Source organism: Sorghum bicolor, chromosome 1 (assembly GCF_000003195.3).
Source record: "Sorghum bicolor cultivar BTx623 chromosome 1, Sorghum_bicolor_NCBIv3, whole genome shotgun sequence".
Classification (NCBI taxonomy): domain Eukaryota; kingdom Viridiplantae; phylum Streptophyta; class Magnoliopsida; order Poales; family Poaceae; genus Sorghum; species Sorghum bicolor.
This window is the reverse complement of record NC_012870.2, coordinates 4012548-4039889: the sequence shown is the minus strand read 5'-3', so window position 1 is coordinate 4039889 and position 27342 is coordinate 4012548. Positions and strand designations below refer to the sequence as shown.

General features: G+C 43.8%; 3 protein-coding genes across 3 annotated transcripts; 2 read left to right on the top strand and 1 right to left on the bottom strand.

The window, feature by feature from the left end:
- Window positions 4864-7306, top strand: LOC8081237. Its single transcript, XM_002466232.2, has one exon. The coding sequence runs from the start codon at window positions 4977-4979 to the stop codon at window positions 6831-6833; it is 1857 nt and encodes a 618-aa protein (XP_002466277.1). The 5' UTR covers window positions 4864-4976; the 3' UTR covers window positions 6834-7306.
- Window positions 9094-15286, top strand: LOC8061158 (cactin). The gene is made up of 13 exons (XM_002466231.2): window positions 9094-9442; window positions 9553-9644; window positions 10873-10969; window positions 11276-11347; window positions 11468-11530; window positions 11624-11764; window positions 11967-12062; window positions 12444-12728; window positions 12985-13123; window positions 13204-13346; window positions 13928-14101; window positions 14495-14761; window positions 14847-15286. The coding sequence occupies exons 1-13, from the start codon at window positions 9134-9136 to the stop codon at window positions 14964-14966; spliced, it is 1998 nt and encodes a 665-aa protein (XP_002466276.1). The 5' UTR covers window positions 9094-9133; the 3' UTR covers window positions 14967-15286.
- Window positions 16035-25473, bottom strand: LOC8061157 (protein argonaute MEL1). The gene is made up of 22 exons (XM_021452219.1): window positions 24624-25473; window positions 21234-21439; window positions 20996-21145; window positions 20768-20901; window positions 20566-20675; window positions 20355-20461; window positions 19901-20039; window positions 19707-19823; window positions 19498-19605; window positions 19325-19396; window positions 18952-19071; window positions 18713-18881; window positions 18501-18622; window positions 18275-18415; window positions 17946-18091; window positions 17800-17862; window positions 17652-17715; window positions 17426-17561; window positions 17256-17329; window positions 17082-17176; window positions 16957-16988; window positions 16035-16489 (listed from the first exon to the last, which is right to left on the bottom strand). Exons 1-22 carry the CDS (start codon window positions 25383-25385, stop codon window positions 16305-16307), a joined length of 3252 nt encoding a protein of 1083 aa, XP_021307894.1. The 5' UTR covers window positions 25386-25473; the 3' UTR covers window positions 16035-16304.

The following is a 27342-nucleotide window of genomic DNA, read 5'->3' as shown; positions in this document are numbered from 1 at the left end:
TGAGTTTTTCGTTCAGCTTTATTCGGCGAGTGCTGACGTGGGCTTATTGGTTTAAAGTAAAGCTAACACGAGCTGAGTGTGACAATGCAATGCATGCATAAACATTAAACAAGTTTCGTGTGCTCATTAATTATTAACAAGGAACACTTTGCCGATCTGGATATTGACATATATTGTGGTCCATGATAGAATATATTTTTTCGTAGGGTTTAGCTATACGACCTTTCCTCACCTTTTTTTTATATTTTTGTAACTTATTATCTCAGACTTAGACATCAATCTTGTAGTTTTAGGTTCATCATGGTGAAATTGACATAGATGCCTGTATTACTAACTTAAAGCTTGTTTGGCTGGGCACCTTTTTCTAGCTCTAGCTTTGTGCTACAGTAGCTAAGGAACCAAAGTTGGAGGAGCAAAAAACAGTGGCTCCTCTTGGTCACTAGTTTATTTAAAGAAAATAGAGAAATAGCTTCGGTGAACAGTACCATGAACAACTCATGAGTTCGAGGAGCCGCTGGAGCCTCTAGAAGTCCTTCCAAATGCCGCCTTAGTCACTTAAAGGTGTACACGTTTGTTTTTTATAAAAATGTGTAGTCTAGCTGATGTCTATGTTTATACTTACTTTGAATAAAATAAAATAATAAATAATTGGGCATCTTCAAGTGCTCAAGTGTATATGTTCATTTTTTTTAATAGTTAGGATATTGCATCCAAAATTTTCAAATTTGACCTTAAATAAAAAAACTTAAGTTAAAAGTTTGTAGATTTGAATTATGGGTTATTTTGATTTGACTCGAAAGGTGGCATAGAGAATAATACATGCTAGAAAAGGACCCAAGCATGGCCAAAACTTGAACACTTAGGTGGTGCTTGGTTTGTGGAATGAAATAGTCCATCATCATTATCTCATTGTTCTAATTTTTTTGTTTGGTTTGTGGAATGAAAGCTGTTGATATAATCATCACCACCTCAGTCCTGATAAATCAATAATTACTGGTAGAATAATGAAATCATTCACTAAACTTGAGAGATAGGCTCATGATGTATTACCTCGTTTAGAATGGATTGATTCTTCAAACCAAATACTCTATTATAGTATTGGTTCTTGGCTATGCACTACTTTTATTTATCCCCTGCTTCTCCTCTCTTTACTCTCTAACTTCACTTTTTTTACAATGTTGTCATCATCATCGCATCCCAGCACCGTATGAGACTTATATTTTTGTTTTACAATTAAGTGAATCATCATAGACTTTTTTTTATCCTTTTGTTTGGGGTGATCTACCAAGCCCAAGAAATATGCTTTTGTTTGCACGGTTATTTTAAGTGTAATTAGCTTAAATAGTTTAATAAAACAGCAAGGAGAGCTGGCATTGCACAAAAGAAATAGGGTACCCAAAGAAATATAAACTGTTGTTGGATACTTGTGTATCGGTTGTCCGGTTGTCCCCATCTCGGTGTACGTGTGTTGCCCTTACCATGCACGCTATTACTCTATGCATATATACTACTGTATAACCCAGCTCATCAGGAGACACTTTTTTCTAGTTGCTACTGTTAATAAAGGTTATTAGCTTCTCGTGACACCGTTAGCAAGCTGGAGTTTTACATACTTTACTCTGATATATTAACATACTTGACTTGGGATACAGAGATATTGACTTGGTAATCGGTGAGCCACACATGTGTGCAGGGGCGAAGCTATATGTAAATTAGGGGGTGTAAATGCACCACCCCCCCAATTATAAAAACAGTTAGTAGGTTCAAAATTTCACTATATATGTATTTTTTATATATGGAAGATGTTTATGCAACCCACAAGCTAAGTGTATCTCCTCTAATTTGCTCTAGCTTTGCCACTGCATGAGTGTTCACGTGAAGCGTGTATAATAGACTAATGGTACATATGACAACGTTAAAAGTGCAGTGAGAACATTGGAACCGGTCTCTGATGTCGGTCCATTTTTTGAACCTTGACAACAATATGCTCCTATTTGAATACTTAAGCTGCTGTATACCACCTTGACCGCAAATATAAGCCCATATGTATTTGTCTCATTAACTCGTAATTTATCATAAAACAACTATAAACATAAATATATTTTTTTCAAAAGACTATAAAAATATATTTTTGTATAAATAAGATAGTTATCTATGGAGACACATATATTCGAGTTGGCAAAATATGTCTAAGAGATACCGCATCTTTTTTTTAACTTAGAGATACCGCATCTTATGGAAACACCTAATAGCTAATTGTGGATTGTATCATCGATTAATAGAGAGAAAATTTAATATATTTTTTAATCTTTGAATCAGAAGTGGTTACACCTTATATAGGATGGAGGGATCGACTAGATTCATAGCCTAGTTGGCATAGAAATTAAGGGGAATTACAATTAGTTGATTTGACAAGGGAACTTCGGGATGTAGAGCCCAAAAACTTCTTATCATACTTCTCTTCTTGCATCACTTACTAGTTCTTTTTAGGTCTCTTTCTAGTTACTAAGTTGAAGATTTAGTGAACTATTTTTTACATATTCTAAGTTAGATCCAAAGCAAAAACTATGAGACAGTTTTCATGCTTGCCAAGTTATATAAACACTATACAAAAAAAATTATATTTGTAATGGATGGTTTGTTCAAAATAATTTTTTTCCAAGCACCTGTTTTTTCTCTCCTATCATCTAGTTGTCACATACTCACATATATTTCAATCTTTGTTAGTTTCTTATATGAGAAACAAATTCCTTCTCTATTTCTCTTAATTATAATATCACATCACCATTTTGCTTAGTTGGCATTATAGTTAATGACATATAAAACATCCTATTTTTTTGGTTGAGACTGTCTAAATCATATGGTCCTTCAATAAATGAGTGACACAAGCAGGCCATTTTCAAGCCTTGACAAAAATGCTCACACTTGAATACTTGATGCATAATATTACTACCGCAAATATAAGTTCATCTATATTTATCATAAGTTAAACTTATCCTTAATTTTTACCGCTGAAACTATAAAGGTATTTATTTTTTCAACATGAAATTTTCGACTGAAGCAGACACATTGTTAGCGCCTTAGCGGTCATGATTTAGTAACTGTCAGTAGCCGTTAGAGTTTTGTGAGTTGTGACGGCAAGCGGCAGATGCCTTTGCTCCCTAACTAAATATTGTATACCTGCACTGCATGCTACCATGTTTCCATTATTTTAGATCAAACTGCCACACATCAACTTTTATATATCTACAATCTTGTTGCCTCCTTGTCAAGGCAGTGGCTGCCTCAGCATTTTGCTCCAAAGTCCACAAGGTACACCGAGACATGGAAAGGGATGGGCATGGCAGTTTCCTAAGCACGGGGACACACGCTGCCACTTTGTTTTTACTCAAATAATTTGTGTGCAACATTTTATATGTTGTTAATCACCTCGGTGCCCTCACACGAAGGAGCTAATCACGCTACAGACACGTGGCCACTTTGTTTATTTGGTTAACCACAGGATCGATCATCGGTTCAGTACTCTACTGATTATCTCTGGTTTGTTAATTCGCCCCACGTGGCACAGTTGTGCAGTGGCTGGAGCCAGTCTTTTACCTCTCTAATCATTCTAACATTGTCTTGATCATCACCAATCTAAGGAAGCAAAAATTGTGCCTCATTGGACAGGGAGAATCCTCTTGTCTTGGTTTGACCCACCAAAGGAGAACATGGAAATGTCATCACTCACACGCCGGTCCCATCTCTTGGGATATCTATAACTAAGCGAGCCTGACTTAATACTATATTCGATTTCATTTTCCAACTCAGCTTAAGCTGTCTCTTTTCTACTAAACGAAAACAAGACTGTTTCTTCTAGAATTGGGTGCCGTTTTGGATAAGCAAGGAGGCAAGATCAGCATCAGTGCACGCTTCAGTCACACACACTCTGTTTAGTCAACAGAGATCGCTCTCATTGGTCCTCCTAAATCCTCACAGTAAACTCTCAGGTCAGGGTCGTCGATTCGACGAAGCACGCAACGCATCGATCTGTGATTAATCTATGACAACTGCACATCAGAGACCTTGACCAGGCGGGAGGGTCTTCAAGAATTTGGGTTCAAGAACCATGGCCGCCCACCCATGTTTTATACAGACGCAGGCAAGCTGTCTGTTCCGGTAATCCATTTCCTGAAGACCAGGGCAGAACAGTGAAGAGGCAAGTCTTCACTGTTCAACACTTATGATCCACGGTAATCCTCCCTGAGGACCATGGAATGTACTTATGGTCCACGGTTCAACACTGGAGGACTGAGGAGTGAGGTGACAAATAATTTGGCCACACACACTAACCTCTGGCTGCTCTGGGATAGCTTGTGACTTGTGGGCTGTGACAAAGCAAATCTGCTCAGAGAGATAGAATCTCGAGCTTAACACGTGCAGTGTAGGCTCTCAGTCTCACTAGACACCAAAAATCCTGTCTAAAATTGGCGGAATCATTCTAAAAAAAGATGAATTTGTGGAATTGTGGTATGTATGGGTAGTGATGCTCATGCTCTGGGCGGCTCTGCTCCACTGGTCCATTTAGTTGACTCCAAAAACAAAAACTTTTTAAGATTTTCCATCACGTCAAATCTTTCCGCACGAACATTAAATATAGATGAAAACAAAAACTAATTGCACAATTTGCATGTAAATCGTGAGACGAATCTTTTAAACTTAGTTACTCAGTGATGAACAATGCTTGTCAAATAAAAATGAAAGTACTACAGTGTCAAAATCAAAAACATTTCGGGTCTCAGCAAGGCCTTACTTGCAGTGCAGAGTACCACATACCCATTGCCCAGCGAGTCACAGTCAGCGCAGGCCGTTTCCCTTTGGCTTATATACTGCACAGGCGCGCGAGCTCTGCCACTCACCCGGCCAGAGAAGCGGCAAAACAGAGAGCCGCCGCCGACGAGAACGACGGGGAGGAGCTTTAGTTTGGCGCGCGCGCGATGGTGTTCGCGTCCGGGTCCGGCGCCGCCGGCGGCCCGCAGGTGCTGACGGCGCGGTTCGTGCGGCAGGTGGTGCTGGGCCGTTGGTTCATGGTGTTCGCATGCCTGCTCATCCTGTCGGCGTCCGGGGCGACGTACATCTTCAGCATCTACTCCAAGGTGCTCAAGTCGTCGCTGGGGTACGACCAGCGCACGCTCAACACGCTCTCCTTCTTCAAGGACCTGGGCGCCAACGTGGGCGTCATCTCGGGCCTCATCAACGAGGTCACGCCGCCGTGGGTGGTGCTCGCCATGGGCGCCGCCATGAACCTTGTGGGCTACCTCATGATCTACCTCGCCATCGACGGGCGCACCGCCAGGCCACCCGTCTGGCTCATGTGCATCTACATCTGCGTTGGGGCCAACTCCCAGTCTTTCGCCAACACCGGCGCGCTCGTCACCTGCGTCAAGAACTTCCCGGAGGACCGCGGCGTCGTGCTCGGCATCCTCAAGGGATTCGTCGGCCTTAGCGGCGCTATCTTCACGCAGCTCTACCTCGCCATCTACGGCGACGACGCCAAGTCGCTCGTGCTGCTCATCGCCTGGCTCCCCGCCGCCGTCTCCATCCTCTTCGTGCACACCGTCCGCATCATGCCGTACCCGCGCGCCAGCCGACGCCGGGGCGCATCGGCGGCCACCAGCAACGACGCCTTCTTCTGCTTCCTCTACATCTCCATCGCGCTCGCGGCCTACCTCCTCGTCATGATCGTCGTGCAGAGGCAGGTCAACTTCTCGCACGCCGCCTACTCGGTCTCGGCCGCGGCGCTGCTCCTCGTCCTGTTCCTGCCGCTCGCCGTCGTCGTCAAGCAGGAGTACAAGATCCAGAAGGAGCTGGAGGAGTCCCTCCGCGAGCCCCCCACGGTGACCGTGGAGAAACCAGCCTCGCTGCAGCTGGCAGCAGCACCACCTCAGAGCCAGAGCATGACGACGGGAACGACAGAGGCCGCCGCCGAGCCGTCGAGGCCGTCGTCCAGCTCCAGCAGCTGCCTGGGGTCTTGCCTTCGGCACATGTTCAGCCCGCCGGCGCAGGGGGAGGACTACACCATCCTGCAGGCGCTGGTGAGCGTGGACATGCTGGTGCTGTTCCTGGCCACCATCTGCGGCGTGGGCGGCACGCTGACGGCGATCGACAACATGGGTCAGATCGGGCAGTCGCTGGGGTACCCGGCCAAGAGCATCAACACCTTCGTCTCCCTCATCAGCATCTGGAACTACGCCGGTCGCGTCACCGCCGGGTTCGCGTCGGAGGTGTTCCTGGCGCGGTACAAGTTCCCGCGGCCGCTGATGCTGACGCTGGTGCTCCTGCTCTCGTGCGTCGGCCACCTGCTGATCGCCTTCGGCGTGCCGCAGTCGCTCTACGTGTCCTCCGTGGTGATCGGCTTCTGCTTCGGCGCGCAGTGGCCGCTGCTGTTCGCCATCATCTCCGAGGTGTTCGGGCTCAAGTACTACTCCACGCTCTACAACTTCGGGTCCGTGGCCAGCCCCATCGGCGCCTACGTGCTCAACGTCCGCGTCGCGGGGGCGCTCTACGACGTCGAGGCCGCCAAGCAGCACGGCGGGTCCCTGGTGGGCGCCGGCGACAAGACCTGCATCGGCGTGGAGTGCTTCCGCAAGTCGTTCCTCATCATCACCGCCGCCACGGTCGCCGGCGCGCTCGTGTCGCTGGTGCTGGTGTGGCGGACATGGAACTTCTACAAGGGCGACATCTACGCCAAGTTCAGGGAAAGCGCGGACGCCGCCGAGGCGGAGGCGGAGGATCTGAAGCGGCCCAAGGAGACGGCGGAGGCGGAGAGCGAGGTTAACGGGAGGAAGCAGTAGGCGCATAGGGCACCGCGCCGCGCCGCACGCAGGCGCTGGTGTCCATGGCGGCCGCCGGCCGGGGGCCTGGCGCTTGCGTTGACTCGGTCGAGGTCGAGGAAGCCACACTCACACTGTCGTCACACAGTGAGCTAACGCTCGGTTTTGACTTGGTATACGTGTCAAGATCTCCGTTCGTTGCTGTTCTTGCTCTGGAGCTCAAGTTGGATGGCAATGGGCAGTGAAGTGAAGGCCGCAGCAGCAGTCTGATGAGTCTCTGAGTGAGAGCAGCTATCACTGCTAACTGCAGGTGATTAGGTGCACGGTTACTGTGTAATCTTTTAGCAGGGAAAGAAAAAAACTAGTGGTGCTTGACTGTAGTATAAAGTACACCTGCTTCTTTTTACCTGTTGTATGGATATGTACTTTTGTAACTGCTACTGCTCTTAATCTTCAAACTGGAGAGGAAAGGGGTAAAATGTTCTTTCTTTATCTTCCAAACAAGCTGCATAATTTGATGAATGAATCCGAACGGCAATGCACCACGATTGCTGCTGATTTGCCAGCAGCGACGACGACGACGGTTGTGTGAGGACTGACTGACTGATGACTGAGGAAGTCGAGAGGTGAGACGGCTGCTTTGGAAGCACAGGAGTTATGGCCGGGAGAGCGAAATGGACCCATCCAAGACATACGGATGAATGGCGAGAGTTCCATTTCCATGGTCTCTATCCCTGCAGCGTGGTCGTGGATGAGAGTGAGACCTTGGCTTCGCGATTATTGGGCATTGGTCCTGTCTGGTAATAAGGTAGAATAAAATAAAAGTAGGCATATATGACCAAAATAAGCTTAGAAACCAAGCGATACATATATATTTTCCCAGTTTTTTCTAACTACGTTTTTTTTTCCAGGACAGCGATCGCCCACTGGTCATGATCTGCTTGCATCGGCGCCGGTGTTCACACAGTTCACTTAGGCTTCAGCTTCAGAGCTTTAGTTCGTGGCTGTGTCTAGTTTGGACGTGAGGATCGGTTCCGTTTCGCACGCGGAAGGCCACGAACGCTGCCAAATGTTCTTCCCGGTTCGTTTCAATCTCAGACAGAAATGGTCGAAACCGTTCCGCGAGTTTTGTCTACGTGGAAACGCCCAAAAGTCAGCTTTCAGTTCAAATGGATTGTACGCCCACTAAAAATTCTGAATTCTTTTATAAAAAAATGATTTATATGTTCTTTATATATTTTTTTATTTAAAGTCTAACCTACCAGCCAATCATAGATAATACTTCTTGAGTGAATCTGATTGAAACGTTTTTTAATCCATGTCTCTACCAAATGTAGCTGAATGTTAGAAATGAAGGAGGTTGTTTGGAGCCTGTTCGCTCGACCCCAAAATAGAAAAAACTTTTTAAGATTCTCTATTACATTGAATCTTAGTGCATATGCATATAACATTAAATATAAATAAAAAAATAACTAATTGTACAGTTTGCATTTAATTTGTGACATGAATCTTTTAAGTCTAATTAATCTATAATTGGATAAAAATCATCAAATACAAACGAAAAAGCTACAATGTCAAAATCCAAATAGTTTTTAGATCTAAACAAGACCTTAACTCGTCAAGCTTAGCTTAATTAGGCAACCAGAGAAAAAAAAAGACAGTTGTTTGGTTGGTATTTAATGTTAGGCTCGTCACATAGCTTTCCGTTCACTGCAATACACTTCTGCGTCACAGTGGGGGGCGGTGATTTTTCACGCCACTGTAAGGGCACTTACAATTACAATGCAGACTTTATCATAGAGTCTAAAGTTATTTATTATCTCAAATAATGTGGACTTAGAGTCTAAATAAGACTTGGAGTCTTATTTTTTCTACCTCTTTCTTCAATAAATATGTTGCCACATCAGCAAAATACCATAAATAATATGTAATTAATTGTCTTGGACTCTATGATAGAGTCTTGTATTGTGAGTCTCCTAACACTGCCACAATTATGACGCGACAGTGTGTGACCGAAATCCAAACAACCCCAAGAACATATGGAGGCCCAAATTAATCCGCCGGATCCACACCTTTGGGCACCAATGTTCATGGCACCGTCCAATCATTCTTGCATTCAAGGCCACTTTTGAAATCCACAAGGCAGTACTTCCATTTTGAAGTCCAATTTCGGCCTAGCCTGACACTCTATGGGCCTTCTGCTGGGCTCTTTGCGGCCCAGACCAACGAACATGGATAACCGACCTCAGTTAATCCGCTAAACAATTTACAAGCCCACGACGACCGCGAGACTCTAACGCGGCTTCCCTCTCGTCGCCGACATGCCGAAGCGGGACCGCGAGAGCGAGGGCCGGCGGCGCTCGTCGTCGTCGCGGCGGCGGCGCAGCCCGTCCCAGTCTGGCTCGGACGCCGCCTCTGACTCCAGCGGCTCGCCCCGTCGGAGCCGGAGCCGCCACCGTCGCAGGAGCCACCGCCGGAGGGACACCCCGTCCTCCAGCGACGCGAGCGGCAGCGGGAGCGAGGATTCCGGGTCGGACTCCGGGCGCCGAGGGAGGACCGGCGGTCGGAAGCGCCGGGATGTCACCGAGGAGCAGATCATTGAGTACATGGCGAAGAAGGCGCAGAAGAAGGTATGGGATTGAGCTGTTGAGGTGGTGGCTTTCCCTTTGATTGGGTTGGAATTAGGGTTGCGGTCAGGGCTCTAATTGCTGACTCGTTGTTGGCTGTGGTGGTTGTGTAGGCGGAGAAGGTGGCCAAGAAACTGAAGGCGAATGCAGTTTCGGGCTACTCCAACGATTCAAACCCCTTTGGCGATCCCAACCTGACAGAGAAGTACGTGAATTCGTTTCCCTCTCGTACGAAATTGTGCAGAAATTCAGTAATTCTTGCTACCTGGAGAAAAGATTTTGGCTCGAATTTGCCCAGTCTTTCTGGGGAGAAAAAAACAACGCCAAAACAGCTAATAACTACCCAAGGAGAGTTGGGAAGCAGGACCTATTTTATGCTAGAATAGAACTAGAAGTCTACAACTGAGAAAATCGTGCAGGATGTCGTACATTGACAAAACTAGTTCAACTATTATCACCTATAAGAACATTGCAAACATCTTAATACTCTTACTTACCCATCTTGTATCCAAATAAATACTGCTCCTAATGGCACCTATAATAAGACTATATCAATAGAACTAACTTCTTGTGGCAACCAGTGGCATGCTCTAGATGATTGTACCTGGGCAGATATCAGGGTGGTTTACTGGTACAGAAATACTGTTTATGAACTGGCATGGGTGATAAAAATTGTAATGGGATTTAATATTACCAGTAAGCAAAGCTGATTTAGGTTGCTGGACACAGCTAATAGATTCATCAAGGGAAAAATTTGCTTGGTGACTAATTATGTTATTGTGGTAACAATCATGAAGAGTTGAACTAACTTAGGCTGTTGTAATTGGTAAAAGTAAAACATGGAAATGAAAGTGGAGCTTAGTGATGCACGATCCAGTAAGCATCCATTATTATTATTATTATCGCTGACATGATAATGTCTCTTAGATAGTTTTGCCAAGTGTTTTTTCTTGATAATTTTCTTACATCACCATGGGGATTATGTTTGTTGTTTCAATGGCTTATGTAGTTTTTTTTTTTCACAAGATGGTTATGCTACTTTTAAACACAGCTTCGGATTTGTAGACTTATGGTGTTGTTCATTCAAATTTGCCTAATTATTTTTTGGCTTTATTCACTCGTGTGCCAAGATCTTACTGTTCAATCTTGAATTATTGATATATATCCTTTCAGACATCATATTTTTGCCTTATAGTTTGTCATATTATTGCACTTTATGTTCACACTCTTCTGATAGTATGTTTACCCTGGGATACGATTTCTAATGTTTACCCATATTGTCAAGTAAACTAAAATGTTGGTGGCTTCCTTGAGCACCCAAATTATTTTCTATCTTGTTTTTGCATTACCACTATAAAATTCCTTGAATAGCTGCTTTCATTGTGACAAAACAATATTCAAAGAAGGATGCCCTCTATCTTATCTCTTTACAGGTTTGTGTGGCGAAAGAAGATAGAGCGTGATGTATCTCAGGGACAGAAGGTGGACATTTCTGTCAAATCTGAGAAGAAGAAACAGCAAGAAAGAATGGTACTATGGAACATGAATTTCTGGACTAGTTCTCTATATCTAATCCCATTGTTTATTAGTTGGAACTTTAAACTCTAAAGCATATTGTAGTCATCCTACCTCCTTACTTGGAGGTTTACTTCCAATGAATTAATAAGGTTCATAACTTCATATGTGTTATTTTATTTTTATTCATGCTTTTGTCATGTAGTGCACTGTACAATTTGCTAGCCAGAAAAATTGTCGTTCTGTCTTCTTCCAATGGAAAATTGAAGATTATATTTTTCTTGCAGTGCCTAATCGTTATATTCGCTCTGCCAAATGTAGGCTGAAATAGAAAAGGTTAAGAAAAGAAGGGAAGAAAGAGCAATTGAAAAGGCACAGCATGAAGAGGAAATGGTTTGTATTTGAAGATCATAAATCTCTTTTACAATAATGTCGTAGGTTTATGTCTATCATTTATTCCATTCAGATAGTTTTTGCATTTGGAATTAAATACATGTACTTGCCATTTTGAAGGCATTGCTAGCTAGAGAAAGAGCACGTGCCGAGTTTCAAGACTGGGAGAAGAAAGAGGAAGAGGTTAATACCTTAAAGCCTGACAAACACTATTCAATTTGTGTTGTAGTTAAATGGAATTGTTATTTATCTAGCATTTCTCATTTTGAGGTGCAGTTTCATTTTGACCAAAGCAAGGTCAGGTCTGAGATCAGGTTGCGGGAGGGGCGTACAAAGCCTATTGATGTTCTCCTTAAGAATCTTAGTTTCTCAGATGAATTTGACATTGAGTTAAATGAGCCCTATCTGGTGTTCAAGGTGAGCATCCTTTGTTCATCCTTACCCAATTCTACTGAAAAAAAGAGCTGTCCCAGCAGCACTTACCTGTGTAATTTTCTGTATGTTTTTTAAAGCCAGCTATTGTATAATATTCTGACACCATCGTACAGTGCATTCAAAAGTTATGCATTCTGTAACTTAGCAGTTCCTGAAATATAAGTGTATTTTGCAAAAATATCAGGGATTAACAGTGAAAGAAATGGAAGAGCTACGTGATGACATTAAGATGCATCTTGATTTGGACAGGGAAAGCCAAACAAATGTTAAGTACTGGGAGGTACGTCATTTTCTTTTACCTTTTTCCTGAATAACCAGTTGGCATTAAGATGCATGACAATATTACCTTCTTCTGAATAACCGTGAGCAATATGTATAAAATGTGTAATTTTTTATGTTGAAAATGCTAAGTATGGAACAATGTTCTCCTAACTAGGTATTGTGGTGGTGGATACAAAACTGACAGTTGCCTCCATTTTCCTATAATCGATTTTATTTGTTTGGTTAGGAAAAAATGCTTTAGTTTTTCATGATATATTTCTAGCTTCGTATATATAATTTCCCCTCAGTTCCTTATAGAGCTTCTGCAAGGAAAAGCTTGTTCATATGATTAGCAAGAATGCTAATGCATAATGTCTATGTTGATCTGAAAATTTATCAGGCACTCATGGTGGTATGCGAATGGGAGCTAGGTGAGGCTCGGAAAAGAGATGCCCTAGATCGAGCTAGGGTCCGTGGTGAGGAACCACCACCTGAGGTTCTTGCAGAAGAGAGAGGTTTGCATGCAAGTATTGAGGGGGATGTAAAAAGTCTCCTGGATGGTAAAACTTCCACAGAGCTTGAAGATATGCAAAGTCAAATTGAGTCCCAAATGCGCTCTGGAACTGCAAAAGTTGTCGAATACTGGGAAGCTATCCTGAAACGGCTTCATATTTACAAAGCAAAGGTATGTCAGTGGGTCTGCTAATGCCAATCCATTCATACCGTTATACAAAGTAAAAGGATGCATGGTTTTATTGACTAGACCTCAGTAATAGGCAAAAGGCGCTACTTTGCCACCACTGGTTGCAGTTGCATGATCTGAACTTCTTTAAAGGCTTATTACAGTAATCCTTTATAATCTAGAACTGCGCTGTTGCATTGAACTTCTTAATTTTGATTTTGCAGTTTATACTTACGAAAAATGCTTGTTTGCGTCGCAGGCTTGCCTGAGGGAGATCCATGCTTCTATCCTAAGGAAGCATTTACATCGACTGGAGCATCCTGGTGCTGTTGAACAAGATGTGGAATCTGAGGAAGAAGATGATAATAAACTGGAGGATGAGATGCATGAGGATGAAGGTTTACCTTCTTTTCTGATTACTTAATCAACTATTTTTCCAAGATAATGAAGTGATTTCTGTTGTATGTTCTTTTTTTAGATGATAAACGATATTCGCCTGAGCCTATACCTCAGCACACAGAAAACCAATTCGAAGAGGAAGATGGATCCTTCTCTCCACAGCTAATGCATGGCAATGAAGATGAAGATGCAATTGATCCTGAAGAGGACAAAGCTGAGCTGGTAGAGTCCTGTGTTTCAATTTCTAATAGTATTAACAGAAACATGATTGGAACTGTACTAGTTATATGCTGCAGCGCAGTTAACTGAGTAGTTTAATTGTCAAGTACTGATTGTTTCCATATTATGCAACAAAAAAAAAGGCTAACTAACAATATTTTATGACGAAAAGTTCTACTGGTATTTTTTTTTTTGTTAAGAAGAAAACCTTTCAGGCTTCTGCAGGCCTTCCTGCATGTCTTACCGTAAGAGGGGGGCATTGGTTTATTTAGATCTTACTTTTGATGGCAATGCTCCTTATGCTGACTTAAATTTGAGGGCTTTCTAGAGTTCATATACAAAGACAATGGGTGAGGCCAAGCTGGCTTGCCCTCTTTGTAACTTCCTCTTTTACTTGTTACTTGTTTGTTTTTTAACAAAGCCTCTCTGCAGGGACTTCGGTCCCTTCAGTTTCTTCACAAAAAAAAGACAATGGGTGAAGATTTTTCTTAAGAACATCAAGTCATTAGGGTTTATTTTATGAGTTGATTAGATAATTAGAATGAGGTTGGCAACTCATACTTAATGCTTTTAATCATCTCCAGGACCGAAAACGTGAAGCTGTAGTTTTGGAGCATCAAAGGAAAGTTCAAGAAGCCATGAAAGCAAAGGCAAGAGTACCTGATGAGATGGAGATGAAGGCCATAAAAACGATGGGAGCTATGGAGGAAGGAGATGCAGTATTTGGTGCCGGTGCTGAAGTGAACCTTGATTCACAGGTTTGGATGATTTTCCTTTCATCTAATTGCGTTTTTAGATGGTAACATGACAATAGCTGTATATCTATATTTTCCAATACTCTGCCCTGATACTAGATTAGCGAGAGTTCTCAGAATTCAACTGGGATATGGCATAACTGTGACAATTTTTTAGTGTTGATCCAGAAGGACCGATGGTTATCTTGCTAATAATTTGGACCATATATAACACACCTTAAGCTACACCAAAACTTTCAAATATTTTGTTGACTCATGTAATTTGTAGTTGAGTATATTTTGATAGTTTAATATAGGGCTACACACACGAAGCATGAGTTAGCAACTTTGGTGCATCCTACCACATATGAACTCATCTGGTTTCTGATGGCATATGCTTGTTCAATATACTCGCAGGTGTACTGGTGGCACGACAAGTATCGACCAAGAAAGCCCAAGTACTTCAATCGGGTGCACACTGGATATGAATGGAATAAATACAACCAGACTCATTATGACCATGATAACCCACCACCAAAAATTGTTCAAGGCTACAAGTTCAATATATTTTACCCTGATCTTGTGGATAAATCAAAAGCACCAACGTACAGTATAGAGAAAGATGGAAGCACTGGTGAGACTTGTCTCATAAGATTTCACGCCGGCCCTCCATATGAGGATATTGTAAGCCTTGTGCCTTGTAATGTTTCGTATTATTCTTCTGTAGCTTTTTCCATGGGCAGTCTTTTCACTTTGTTTTATTCCACAGGCTTTCCGTATTGTGAACAAGGAATGGGAATACTCACACAAGAAGGGGTTCAAGTGTACATTTGAGCGTGGGATTCTCCATCTCTATTTCAACTTCAAGCGCTACCGTTACAGGCGGTGAAATACCTCAAGAGACGGGGGAAACTAGATCGATTAGACTGCTGCATCGTGGTTCAAGTACGCACCTGCAATATATGCCAAATGAGAGCACACTTTTCGGCTGTACTGACTGATTCCTCCTTTTGGGAGGTTGCACGATAATGCAACATAGCAAGCTGATAGTTTTCTATCAAATTTTTTATGCTTGTGAGTTTCTAATTTGGTAGAATGGATATGAGGATCTGTACTAGAGATTGTGTAAACTTAGCTCTGTAGATGTGTGCTACTGGTATACACCGGATGCCCTTATAATTATATATGAAATTTTCTTGAGCAACGAAAGAATACTAGTGGTCTGCGGTTGCTCTTGTATCTAAAGCAGCTTGTAGCTGTCAGAATGGCCGTGACATGCCGTTCCTGTGCCAAAAATTTTGGCCCAAAATACCGCCGAGCAATGACGTAACCAACTCAGCAGCACAAATCATAGGCATAGGCGGGCCGATTGTAGAGTTGTCTCTGCTTCTTGTACTACATACATCTAACCAAATGATAAGCATTACTTGCTTTCGCAACCCAACCAAACATAGAGCACTCGCATCCATTTGGCCCTTTTCCCCTACACATTGCCCATCCCACACTTGCAGCATGAGTCCCACCAAGGTACCGACGAACCGCTTCGCCTGTGTTTCGATTTTAGCTGACCACAAGCCATGTCTGGCCAGTGGCCATCATATCAACAATGAAAGGTTTTGCTGCACCCAGAAACTGAACTACAATAACATTTTGTGATGTAGCCAACTTACAAAACCATGACCAAACAGCAAAGACTAAAGCTTACTCAATCCTTTCTCCAGCAGTTTACTTACCAGAAACAAGAGAACTTGCTATCTTGCAACAGAGTTAAACTTAAGCTCAAAGTTGCCACATTAATTTGGTTCTGCGGACTCATTTGGATGTCAAATGTCCAAGCCACTAACCACTTGATGAAGCATGTGACTTATGGATCAAAATGGCTGGCCACCCACGGTCCAGAACCAAATATCAATCAAAATGGCTGGGAAAATACTTCATCTTAATATCCCCAGAAAAATAACATGTCAACCAAAGCAGATAAGATTATACTGATCGAACAGAAAGCAGGCAAGGAGTGCTTGCATTGGTTTCATCCAAACAGAGTTTTAGGCCTTCGATACCAAGCTCCAGTCACAGCCTAGCTACTCCGAATACCAAGAGATGAAAATATGAGCAGCCAGCTCAATATACAGACAAGTCACTCATAAGATTACCAGAAACATCCATAAAAAGAAGAGAACATCCCATCATCTAGCAAAAAAGAGAGCTTGAAAGCCGAACTTGGAGCTCAGCAGTAGAACATAACGTCCTTCACGTTGTCCTTGATCTTCGGAAGTTGACGCACCTCCACAGGACCCTCCCGGGCTACTGTCTGCCCGCTGCTGCCAGGGGTTGAGCCACCGTCTGAGCTTTCTCCTTCCACATAGTAGCGTGCCCGGAATGCGGCAAGGTGGGCATAGTAGGCTGGTGGAACTGGAAAGCAAAGAACACACCATTAGTGGTGACTGGTAACCAACTACTTTGCATATATTCTACAACATAAAAGAGCACAAGGAAATGAAGCATGGTTCAGTGACAGCTGTACAGAGCAACAGTAGGACTAATAATAAAAAAGAAACAATGATTATGAGCCCAACAGATAAAGGTGTTAGAGATGACAACGATATCCTTGATTGTTTATTTCAATGTAAATTCAAAAAACACATTGCAAAGACATAGAGAATACCATTCATTTTCGCTAATCAAACTACATTGCACTGGTTAAGAATACATCTACAATTTAGATGAAATTCTGCCAATGTGTTAAATCATTGAACCACTGCCAAAGAGCTTGAAATGTTCTCATGTTACAAGCTCACAAGAAAGAGCTCATATCAATGAAAGCTTCAGCTGAGCAGATTATGATAGGAAACAGAAGAGCAGCTAGAATAAGAACTTACCCACTGATACAGCACGGGTGCAACGAGCATAACTGCATTTCATCAATTAAAGTAGACAGATGTTAGGTAAGCCAAAGAGTCAGAGAGAGAAAGAGCACTCAAGAGTGAAGAGGAGTTGAACTTACGTGTAGCATAGATTGTTGGTCAGTGACTGCAGTGCATCAGCAGTAAAATGATTCTCATCATAGAGGACATGGTAATGGGTGGGCCGACTTGTTCCCTGACAAAAAATAATTTTGACGCTCAATATCTGACAAGTGGTGTTCTGGAAAAGAATGTGCACCGAGGTACCAACATACCTGAATACCAGCATGACTACACAAGTAGAAATCAAACTCAGTAGGATGGCAAATCTGTTGGTCAACCACAGTTCCTGCAGCACAAGGCACAAAATAACCCCAGATCAGCAAATACTTACAGAAGCAGCAGCTATATGAACTCAATAGCAGTGTGACACCAAAACACTAACCGGGAAGAATGTTTCCACTTTTATCAGTCATATCACGCCTTCCATGAACCTCAGGGAAAAGCCTTGTGTGATGCCTTTTCTGGACAACCACAAATGTGACTGGAGGTAGATATCCCTCCTCCAAAGAAGCGCAAGCCTTGAAAAGGAAAGGGACACAACCATTGACATGGGCATATGACAAAGAAAACCATATTTGACAGACAAATTATGATGCTGGTAATCATACCTTTCTGATGGCATCCATTTCATGAAGAAGTACATGGCTGAATTGACCTTCACTTACACCGTCCCTGTATAGGCGTGATAAATCAACATACTTCATCACTCAATAGCGTAGAAAAAATGAACCAAAAACAGGAATCTGGAACACATACCGATAGAATATTATCCTCTCAGGCCTTCTGTTTGTCTTCCTGCGGAAAGCAATCAGTAGCTCCCTGCAAACAAGACCATGTCAGTTACCCAGATAAACCATTTGATAACTAACAATAGGACAAACTCAGATCAATCAAAAACTTACCTGATCATTCCACCATTAACACTGTGCCCCTTCTGCAGATCCTTAGTGACAGTAAACAAATCTTCTATTATCTCTTGTCGGTGTGGTTGAGCAGAAACCAAGCCTCTGTACTTGGTGATTTCTGGCCAGTCCATTGATGCCACCACCTACACAATTTCAACGAAAGTTATAATCAGCAACATGATAACTTATTTTTACATAGCTCAGATTGCACTAAATTATGAAGAGGAATACCACATTGTAAGCAAATCAATGTTCCAAAAACATTGTAAGCAAATCATACAACTGAAATATGATTGATAACTTGACAATTATAAAAAGAAACTAACAGCAGCAATGGATGAGGCAGAGTCCTCTCCTGGTGGGGGGTGTGTGACATCTGCACCAAAGATGATTGTTGGGACTTCTGACACAAAGGGTATGCCATTGCGTACAAAGGCTCGCTCAAGAACTGTGTTGCGCCCACCAACCTGCTTAAATGAAAGGAATTAATAAATTCCTGCAAAAAAAGACAACAACAAAAAAACTTATTGCAAAAAATATAGGTTTTCGGACCTTGACATTGATTTTGAGTGCAACATTTTCTAAATATTGTTTGTTTGGTCTGCTAGCATGCTTTGGCAAGCAACACTGAGATACAATTCCAATGTCAGTCTCACAGACTCTTTTGATTTTACCTGCAAAAGTAGGAGAGTCATTTATATAACAAAAATCCTAATAAATTGTAAAGGTGTGTATGACCCAGACCGAAAGACAGTTATGCATACCATAAGAACCACTAACATCAGGCAGAATTACGATCAGAAGCTGCAGCTGATTTCCCACTCCTTGTTGGGCAAGCATTTGTGTGGCTCTCCTGTGTACATCTCTCAAAGCATTCTCTATATGGTTGGGAGCTGCAGACTTGACATCAACAAATGGACGTGGATTGACAACCTACAGGGATGATTAGAAGTTAACCTCAATATATACTGAACTGTCTGGAATCAGATAGTAAAGAACTTACCATTCCAGTTGCATTGCACATATGAATCAGATCCATACAGAACCTCTGTACCTCATCAGGTCGCATGCGTGAAAAGTTCAAACAAGTCCAGTTATCAATAGTTCCTCCGTTGATCATTTTCTAGAAAAGGGTACCAGAACAGTGGTCAAAAGCTTTGTTACATCTAGAAAGACTGGCTAGAAAATTTGGTAATGATAGTTTCAGCATTAAACAAAAAGACACTCCTAAAAGCTTGACAAACATTTCCCAGCAAAACAACGATTGACAAACAGTGCACAAAGATGCTGGACAAGTTCACAATGAACTTATTGACAAGTATGCCAATGCTCAACTAACTTCAGAGACAAATTTCTAGGTAAGAACATAATCTCACCTTATTGATCATGTTCCATTGTCCAACACTTGGCGCACAGGTTTTCTCCCTACCAGACTCATGATATTTCAACTGAAATACAGCAAAGGAACTGATTATTCCTCAAAGAATAAAACAAAGGTGATTCCTGGACACTAATCTTTGAGCAAGGAAAACAAAATTATCCAAGTTACCAGGGGTGGAGGCAGCACACGGGCTGGAACAGTCACTAGATCACTGCTAACTTTGATGCCAAACTCCTGAGCAAACCTATCATCTGCATACTTGTTATGCAGAACCATCTATGCAGCACATAAGAAAATTTGTCATTAGAAACGATATCCTGCAGAGATAATAATTATTCTATTATAAACAGCAGAGGAATAAGGGTCCAGAAGAGTACATCATGTATGCTCTGCTCCCTCTCCTGGGGACGTTTACATGTTGCTCTAAGTATGTTGGTCACTTGTCTGTCATTAAGCTTCTTAGAGTATCTCTGCCCTTCCAGAATTTTACAAACCTATAACATTTTTTTATTAAAACAATGAACATAACATGAATAATTCAAGTACTGCTGAATGATCATGGATACAGTACCTCCATAGGCAAATATACAGGTCGTGAATCACTGCCAGCCTGAAGACAAGGCCAAGAACCATGCTTCAAGCTGTAGTTGTATTTGTCCCAGAAGTACTGCACAACAGTCTTTCTTGTTCCTTTATCATCAACAGGAAATCTAAAATGACAAAAAGGAGCGGTAAGTTGATGACACAGTGTTGACATATCAGATTGTTCAAATTGTATTAATTGTAATCTACAACTATTTAGCAGTTAGTAAGTGATGTGCCAGTAATTCAGAATTAATATTCTCTCAAAATATTTGTTACTCCTAGACCCTGTCTTATAACTTGCCTACCCACATACAAACATGCACAAAATACTCAAACTCAAGGCATACCATGCAATGATTAATATTAGCATTAATATTCCAGAACGTAAATGCTGTAGAGAGAAGAGAAAAGAAAGGCAGCATTTGCATATAGATACTTACATCAGCTGGCTCATAGGGATGGAAGTAACCCCTGTTATCTTGTATCTTCTGATTTGATCCTGTTGGTGGGTTGTTTCAATGCGAACTCCACGTAATGCTTTCTTTATCTGAACACAATTAATGTCATGTAAGATTACTCAACAAAAACGAGCCAATAGGAGGATGTACTGTACAAGAAGCTTTCTAGATTGTCAGTGTGTGAAAACATTACCTTCACACGATCTCTGTCCGACAAAGGCCGAGATGTATCACGCATGTTCAGGTACTCCTCCACAAATTTGATAACTGACACAGGCTTAAAAAAGGATGTTGCTGATATGTCTGCAAAAGGCAACATTAAAACCAATGTTAATTACCAAAACATATTATCAAATAAAAGGCATGGGCCAACAACAAGATAGACAGAGTATTACCTATATTCAGTGAAAGCCCCATTTGTGTCGGGCGCAGGCTTTGGTAGTAACCCCTCCAACACTCAAGCCCCTCGCCAATGTCGCCTCGGTGGCCAAAAGTAGTAGAGAAAAAGGATCTGGACACTGTGACATAACTGCAGCGACATTTAACCAAAAATTTGTCAGTAACCAGGATAAAAGATTACTAAAGCAAAATTAAAAGCAGGAAATTGTGTTTAGCCATTATACTTCCAAGATGGCGACTCCCTGAGGACAACATCAAGTACTTGTATGGTTTCTTGAGGCATATCCCTCTGTCTTCCGCGCAGAAACTGCTGAAGGTGGTACAAATCTGTTCTCCCAGCGATACGAATTGTGATTTTGTACTCCCTCTCCGCCCTATAAATTGAAAAACATTAACATATGCAGGGGAGAAATAACTTTCATGTAGTACTGAAAAGTGGACCAAAATAGGATCTGGGAAGACCTTTCTTTGTCCTTCTTTTCTGGATCAACCAGCGTAACCACAAACTCCTCTGATTCAAAAGGAAGTGAACCAGCAGTATAAAGACTCTTCCTTCCATCATAGGCAGGCAGTTTGCCACCCAGAGCTGTCTTCCCATGCAACTTGATAAGCTCATTCAGAACTTCCCTGTTGGTTTGTCTTGACTTTGACTCAGGATTAATAGCCACCTAAAAGACACATAAATGCCAGGCAAAATGAATCATAATCTTTTTGTTGAGATCAACTAGACCATGGTTTCACACATCACAGCACACAAATAAACACTAAAAAATTAGTATCCTTAGTGGAAGAATAATGAAATTCTCATCCTAGATTCAGTAAACAAGACAGTATGACATGTCACTTATCCTAGGGTTAAGAAAATGAGAAGCAACTTACATTAAAGTATGAAGGAAATTGTCAAGTTACAGGTGGATTGACGAGCCAATTAAACTACTGTGGTTTTGAAGAGCATTTGCATTTTGGGTGGTGGCCATGGTTTTGGTTGCTTTGTGCGGCAGAACCTGGGAAGCCAATTTGTTGTGCTGCCATGGAGATCCAGCGGCGTGGACCCAATCTGGCAGCGGAAACGAGCGAATTGACTAGGGTTCTTCTACACTGCTATAAGCTGCGGCAGGGGAGAGGCGTGGCTTCCCGGCGACACATCGACAATCGCAGGGCCGCCGGCCGATGCGTTGATCCGAGCTCTGCCGCGGCGGTGGGTAGAGAGAGATGCGCGGGTGTTGTGGGGTTGGGGGACGAAGTGGGGCCGTGGGCCGGGCTTGTTTGGTTTTACTCTTTAGGCCTTGTTTAGTTCACCCTGAAAACCAAAAAGTTTTCAAGATTCTCCGTCACATCGAATCTTGTGGCAAATGCATGAAACATTAAATATAGACGAAAACAAAAACTAATTACACAGTTTATCTGGAAATCACGAGACGAATCTTTTGATTCTAGTTAGTCCATAATTGGATAATATTTGTCACAAACAAACGAAAGTGCTACAGTTCCGAAAAGTTTTCACTTTTCGGAACTAAACAAGGCCTTACATTCACCCTACACTTGTTTAGTAACAGGACAGAAAAGACGATAAAAGCAACTGGAAGAAAGGGAGGTACTCCGTACTGAAGCAACTCAGATATAGCAAACAGGTCACTAATTTAAAGAAGCTTTAACTGGAAACAGTTCATTCAAACATTTACTGCAGTGAAAATAAAATTTACTGCAGTGATAATAAAATTTCATCTATAATACACTAAATTGACTACTAAAAATTTCGAAAAAAATCAAGCATTTATAAAACGAAGTTCACTCAGAAACCTACGGCCGAGAATTTACTTCGTTCAAATAGCACAGCAAATAATATGTACCAAAGAAAAGTTACCGCCGTCCCTCTCGTACAAGGACAAGGTAATTAAATTTTGTATGGTCAATCGGAGATTCCAAGAAGAGTTCCAAAAAGGAAACAACACAAAGAATCTCCCCTCTCGTACAGACAGGTCTCCTGACCAACTTTGGAACTATATGCTGCAGAACAGCATGGAGAGGCTCACTGTAGAAACCCCACAATGGATCTGACCGTCTTCTAAAATCAAAAGTTCAGCTGGTACAAGAGATCGCAAGGAAGAGAAACAACAACCAAAAAGCGGACAAAGGTAACAAGATGCCAAATATCTACTACAATGCTGCAAGAGAACGCAGCAGCTGTTTCATCAAAAGCTTCTACTCCAATGGCAGGCAAACGATAGGACACATCCCCAACCCCACTTGGTACAACCGTGTCAGAAGAAGCTGCAGGGATTTTGGTTCATGGATGCGCATCTGCTGCATCATATGACGATGCATCTGCATTATTGCTTCTGCAGATCTTGCTTCATGCATGGGAATGAATGGCCATCTCTCACACAAGCAAGAACCACAAATATGGAACTGAAAGCAAGTTCCATGTATACATTTGGCCTTGTTTAGTTCCCAAAAAATTTTGCAAAATTTTTCAGATTCCCCGTCACATCGAATCTTTAATTGCATACATGGAGTATTAAATATAGACGAAAATAAAAACTAATTGCATAGTTTGGTCGGAATTGATGAGATGAATTTTTTGAACCTAGTTAGTTCATGATTGGACAATATTTGTCACAAACAAACGAAAGTGCTACAGTACCTGTTTTGCAAAATTTTTTGGAACTAAACAAGGCCTAAGCTCAAGTCAAAAAGATAAAACCAAGAAGCACAAAAACTGCATCTGGCAAATCAGGCCTTGTTTAGTTTGGAAAAATTTTTGGATTTCGCTACTGTAGCATTTTCGTTTGTTTGTGGTAAATATTATCTAATCATAGACTAACTAGGATCAAAAGATTCGTCTCGCGATTTACAGGTAAACTGCGTAATTAGTTTTTATTTTCGTCTATATTTAATACTTCATGCATGTGCCGCAAGATTCGATATGACGGAGAATCTTGAAAAATTTTGGAAACTAAACAAGGCCTCAGAAAGGAAAGAATAAAAAGCAAAAGAGATCAAGACACGGCTGGGGCCTTTCTGCGCAACATTGTGGAACGTTTTGGAGTATGTGTGTTGCACGACACGAGGCCCACTGCAAACCGAGAGAGAGAGAGAGAGAGAGTGCCAAACAAAAAACTGAGAAAAGAAAATCGCCCTACTGCTGAAAGCTGAGAAAGCTTGTGCTCAAACGACAGCAAACGAAAGAAGACGCACCAAACAGATGCAAGATTTCCAACGCATCTGCCCAATGGTTTTTCCGATTCCATGTTCTGGCAAGAGCCTTTTACGGAACGGCACTGATCTGCAGTCCACTTCCTCGATGCAAGAAACAACAGTCCAAAAAACAGAGCAGAAAATCGCAGCAGAGAAAGCCTGCCATTTCTTTCCAAAAGCGTGGGTGCTGATTGCAGAACAACCTCTCATGGACTGTAGAGAGATGGCTAGATGAATAGCAGTCCCATCACCGAGGCACCAGCACCATGGACAAGAAACCGAAGCAAAGAGAAAACACAGGCTTTGGCGCAGAGAGCCACGTACGAACAGAAGCCCCACATGAACGTGCATATGTAGCACACTGGAAGCGCAAGATGTTCATGTGCTAGTACGCCAACGTTCCACAGAAACGAGAAAACCACAAGAACAAGCTAGCATTAGAAACACTGGATCTGACAGATCAAGAACAAAAAAAGCAAGAACCAAAACGAGAGCCCATCATCACATGTTATCACGTCATGCTCGTACCAATCCATATCTCAGACTCACGCGCGCGCACAGGACTACCAGATCTTACCAAGCACGCATGGATACGAGAAGATACTAGTACTAGTAGCTGAGGGGGGAGATGGGGAGGAGGAGGGGATAGCTCACATCATAGTGGAACAAGTTGTTGTCGGCGACGTTGACGAGGAAGTGGTTCGCGCGGATCATCACCTTCTTCCCCACGGTGGCGAGGCCCGGGCGAGCGGGGTGCGCCAGCCCCTTCTTGGAGACCGGCGCCAGGTCGAGGTCCGACGCCTCGTCCGCGCGGGCAGCAGCCGTCCCATGCGCCGCCGACGCAGGCGGCGCCAGCGCGGTCTCGGAGACGAACAGCTTCTTCTCCACCTCCTTCGCCAGGGCCGCCGCGGGAGACGGCGCGGAGGAGGCGGCCGGAGCCGAATCGGACGCCGGCGTGGAGGCGCTCTGCCGCGCGGACTGGCGTGGAGGCGCCGGAGTGGTAGACGACGGAGCAGCCGGCGACGTCGTCTTCGAGGATGGTGGCGGCGCCCTGATGGTGACCGGAGCTGCCGGAGGCGCAGGCGAGAAGGAGACCTGCGGCGCCGCTGGCGCGGGCGCCCTGAACACGGCCGCTTGCCCGGACGGCCGGTACACGGCCATCGGAACCCCGTACGCGCCCGGGTGCGGCATCACCATGGGCCCGCGGTAGCCGCCCATCGGCACCGGGACCGGGTATGGCCCCGGCGGCGGCGCCGGCATCACCGGGCGCGGCGTGGAAGGCGGTGGCGGCCAGATGAAGGGCCGGCCTCCGCCGCCGCCTCCGGATCCCCCGGCTCCTCCGTGGCCGTACGGCGGGCGCTGGTCCCCGCGGTCGCCGCCGCGGCCTCCTCCTCGGCCGCCGCCGCGGTAAGCCATGGGAGAAGAAGGATTGAAGCAGAGGCTCTGTGGGGTTGGTGGTTCCCCTTGGCAGTGGATAGGAACGAGGGAAAGCAGAGGAGAGCGGAGTGGGTGAGCAGGTGAGGGGGGAAGAGGGCTGCTATATAGGCGGAGGGGGCGAGGAAACCCTAGGAGCCATGAACCGGGGCGTGGAGCACGTACGCCGTCTCCACTCTCCACTCACCGCAACGGTAGCTTTACCGCGGGCTCTGCGTGTGTCCGTACGAGCGCCTAATCCTGATTAGCGACTGACTTGATGATCAAGGAATATTAATTAATGCAAGAGAAGCCACTGGATCCTAGGTCTTTCTTAATTCTTTAGTAGGGCCCACGGTCTTTGTTAATTAATTAAGATCAGCTGGATGCTTTGGATGCAGGTGGTGGGTGGTGCATGGGTGCATATGGACATGGTGCACGCATGCATGGACAGCTCAAAGGAGTGGCGTGAGAATAGACCTTTTTGCCCTTGAAGACTGTTGCCTGGCATGTTTGGGGGCATGAATAGCAGTTAGCCCCTCAGGTTTTCCAGATATCAAGTTAACTTTTGTTCCTCACTTCCTCTCAACACCTAGTCACATAAAATCACGCGTGGTTATTACAAGCAGATCGAATAATACTAGTAGACAGTGTTATGCAAATACCCCAACAATCAGATTCGATAATCAAATTTAGTTTCTTGGTTAAACATAGTATTCGATTTGCACCAGCTTGCATCCCTGCTCCATTTGAACGTTTTTTTTTTGGGAACCCATTATTTGAACTACAAATGCCCGTTTGAATGAATTTAACAGTTGAACAGTCTCGTCTCTCTGCTGGGGAGAGACCACACGTATGCCTACAAGGCCGCATGCCCGGCCGGGCTGGCTGCAGGCGCTGCAGGGAGGCCTGTCACAGAGAGAGGAGCAGCTGGTCGGGGGGGCTGCTGCACGCAGGCGCACGTCCCGCCAATGGCGAGCGCGGACGCGCGCGAAGCCTCCTTTCGCCGCCGAGGACTCGGCATCTCGCGCGGGCCAGGGTACGCACTTGCCGTCTCCGTGAAAGCGTTCCGCGGGTTGGTCGTTGGCGGTGGGGAAGAAAGCTAGCATGGCGTTGCCGTACGTGCGCAGGCGATGTGGCAATGGCACAGAGCAGCGCTCTCTCGATTCGATCGTCTCGTCCTCTCGATCTCGCGCACTCAGATCGGTTCGCACGTACGAATACGCGGCCGTTGGGCATGCGGCACGTACGAGATCCCGAGGCGCGCGGCTGCTACGACAGGCCTGACCACGCCCTGTGCCCGGAGGCAGGAGGGTTTTCTGCTGGAAGCTAGCAGCTGGCTGCCGACCGGCCGGTGCTGCGGTGTCCTCCTCGCCTGGCTACAGGTCGCTTGGTACGTACTATATACTAGCTCCATGCAAATTGCACCTTTTGACCGGGCACGTTATTGTTGGGCTGATTCGTTTTTAAAAGCACGAAACATCATATTCATCATGCTATGACGTCACTCGAACTTGGGTTAAACATGGACCGGGCCGGGGACTTGGTGTTGATGTGGTTTATTTATTTCATGCATGCGTTCCAAGTTCCAACGCATATCATCTCACGGCCGGGCAAGGTTCTTCTTTAATTGGTCTATATAAAACTAAAACTTTCCGTGATACAATCATACGACGTTAACTTATAACTTCGTGTACTATAGTTCTTTTATATTAAATGTAAATATCTCTCATTTTCGGTCTTTTTTTACACTAAACAAGTAAACGATAATACTTTGCACACGTTATTGCCTTCTTATGTGGCCAAGAACACACATGTACTACGTCTAGTTTTTTTTGAAACATGAAATAGACCTAAATTACACATCATGACTGAACCTTGCTATTATTTGTGCCAACCGGCACCAACAAGCCTCTACCTAATTAAGGGCCCGTTCGTTTAATCTGGATTGAATGCCCTA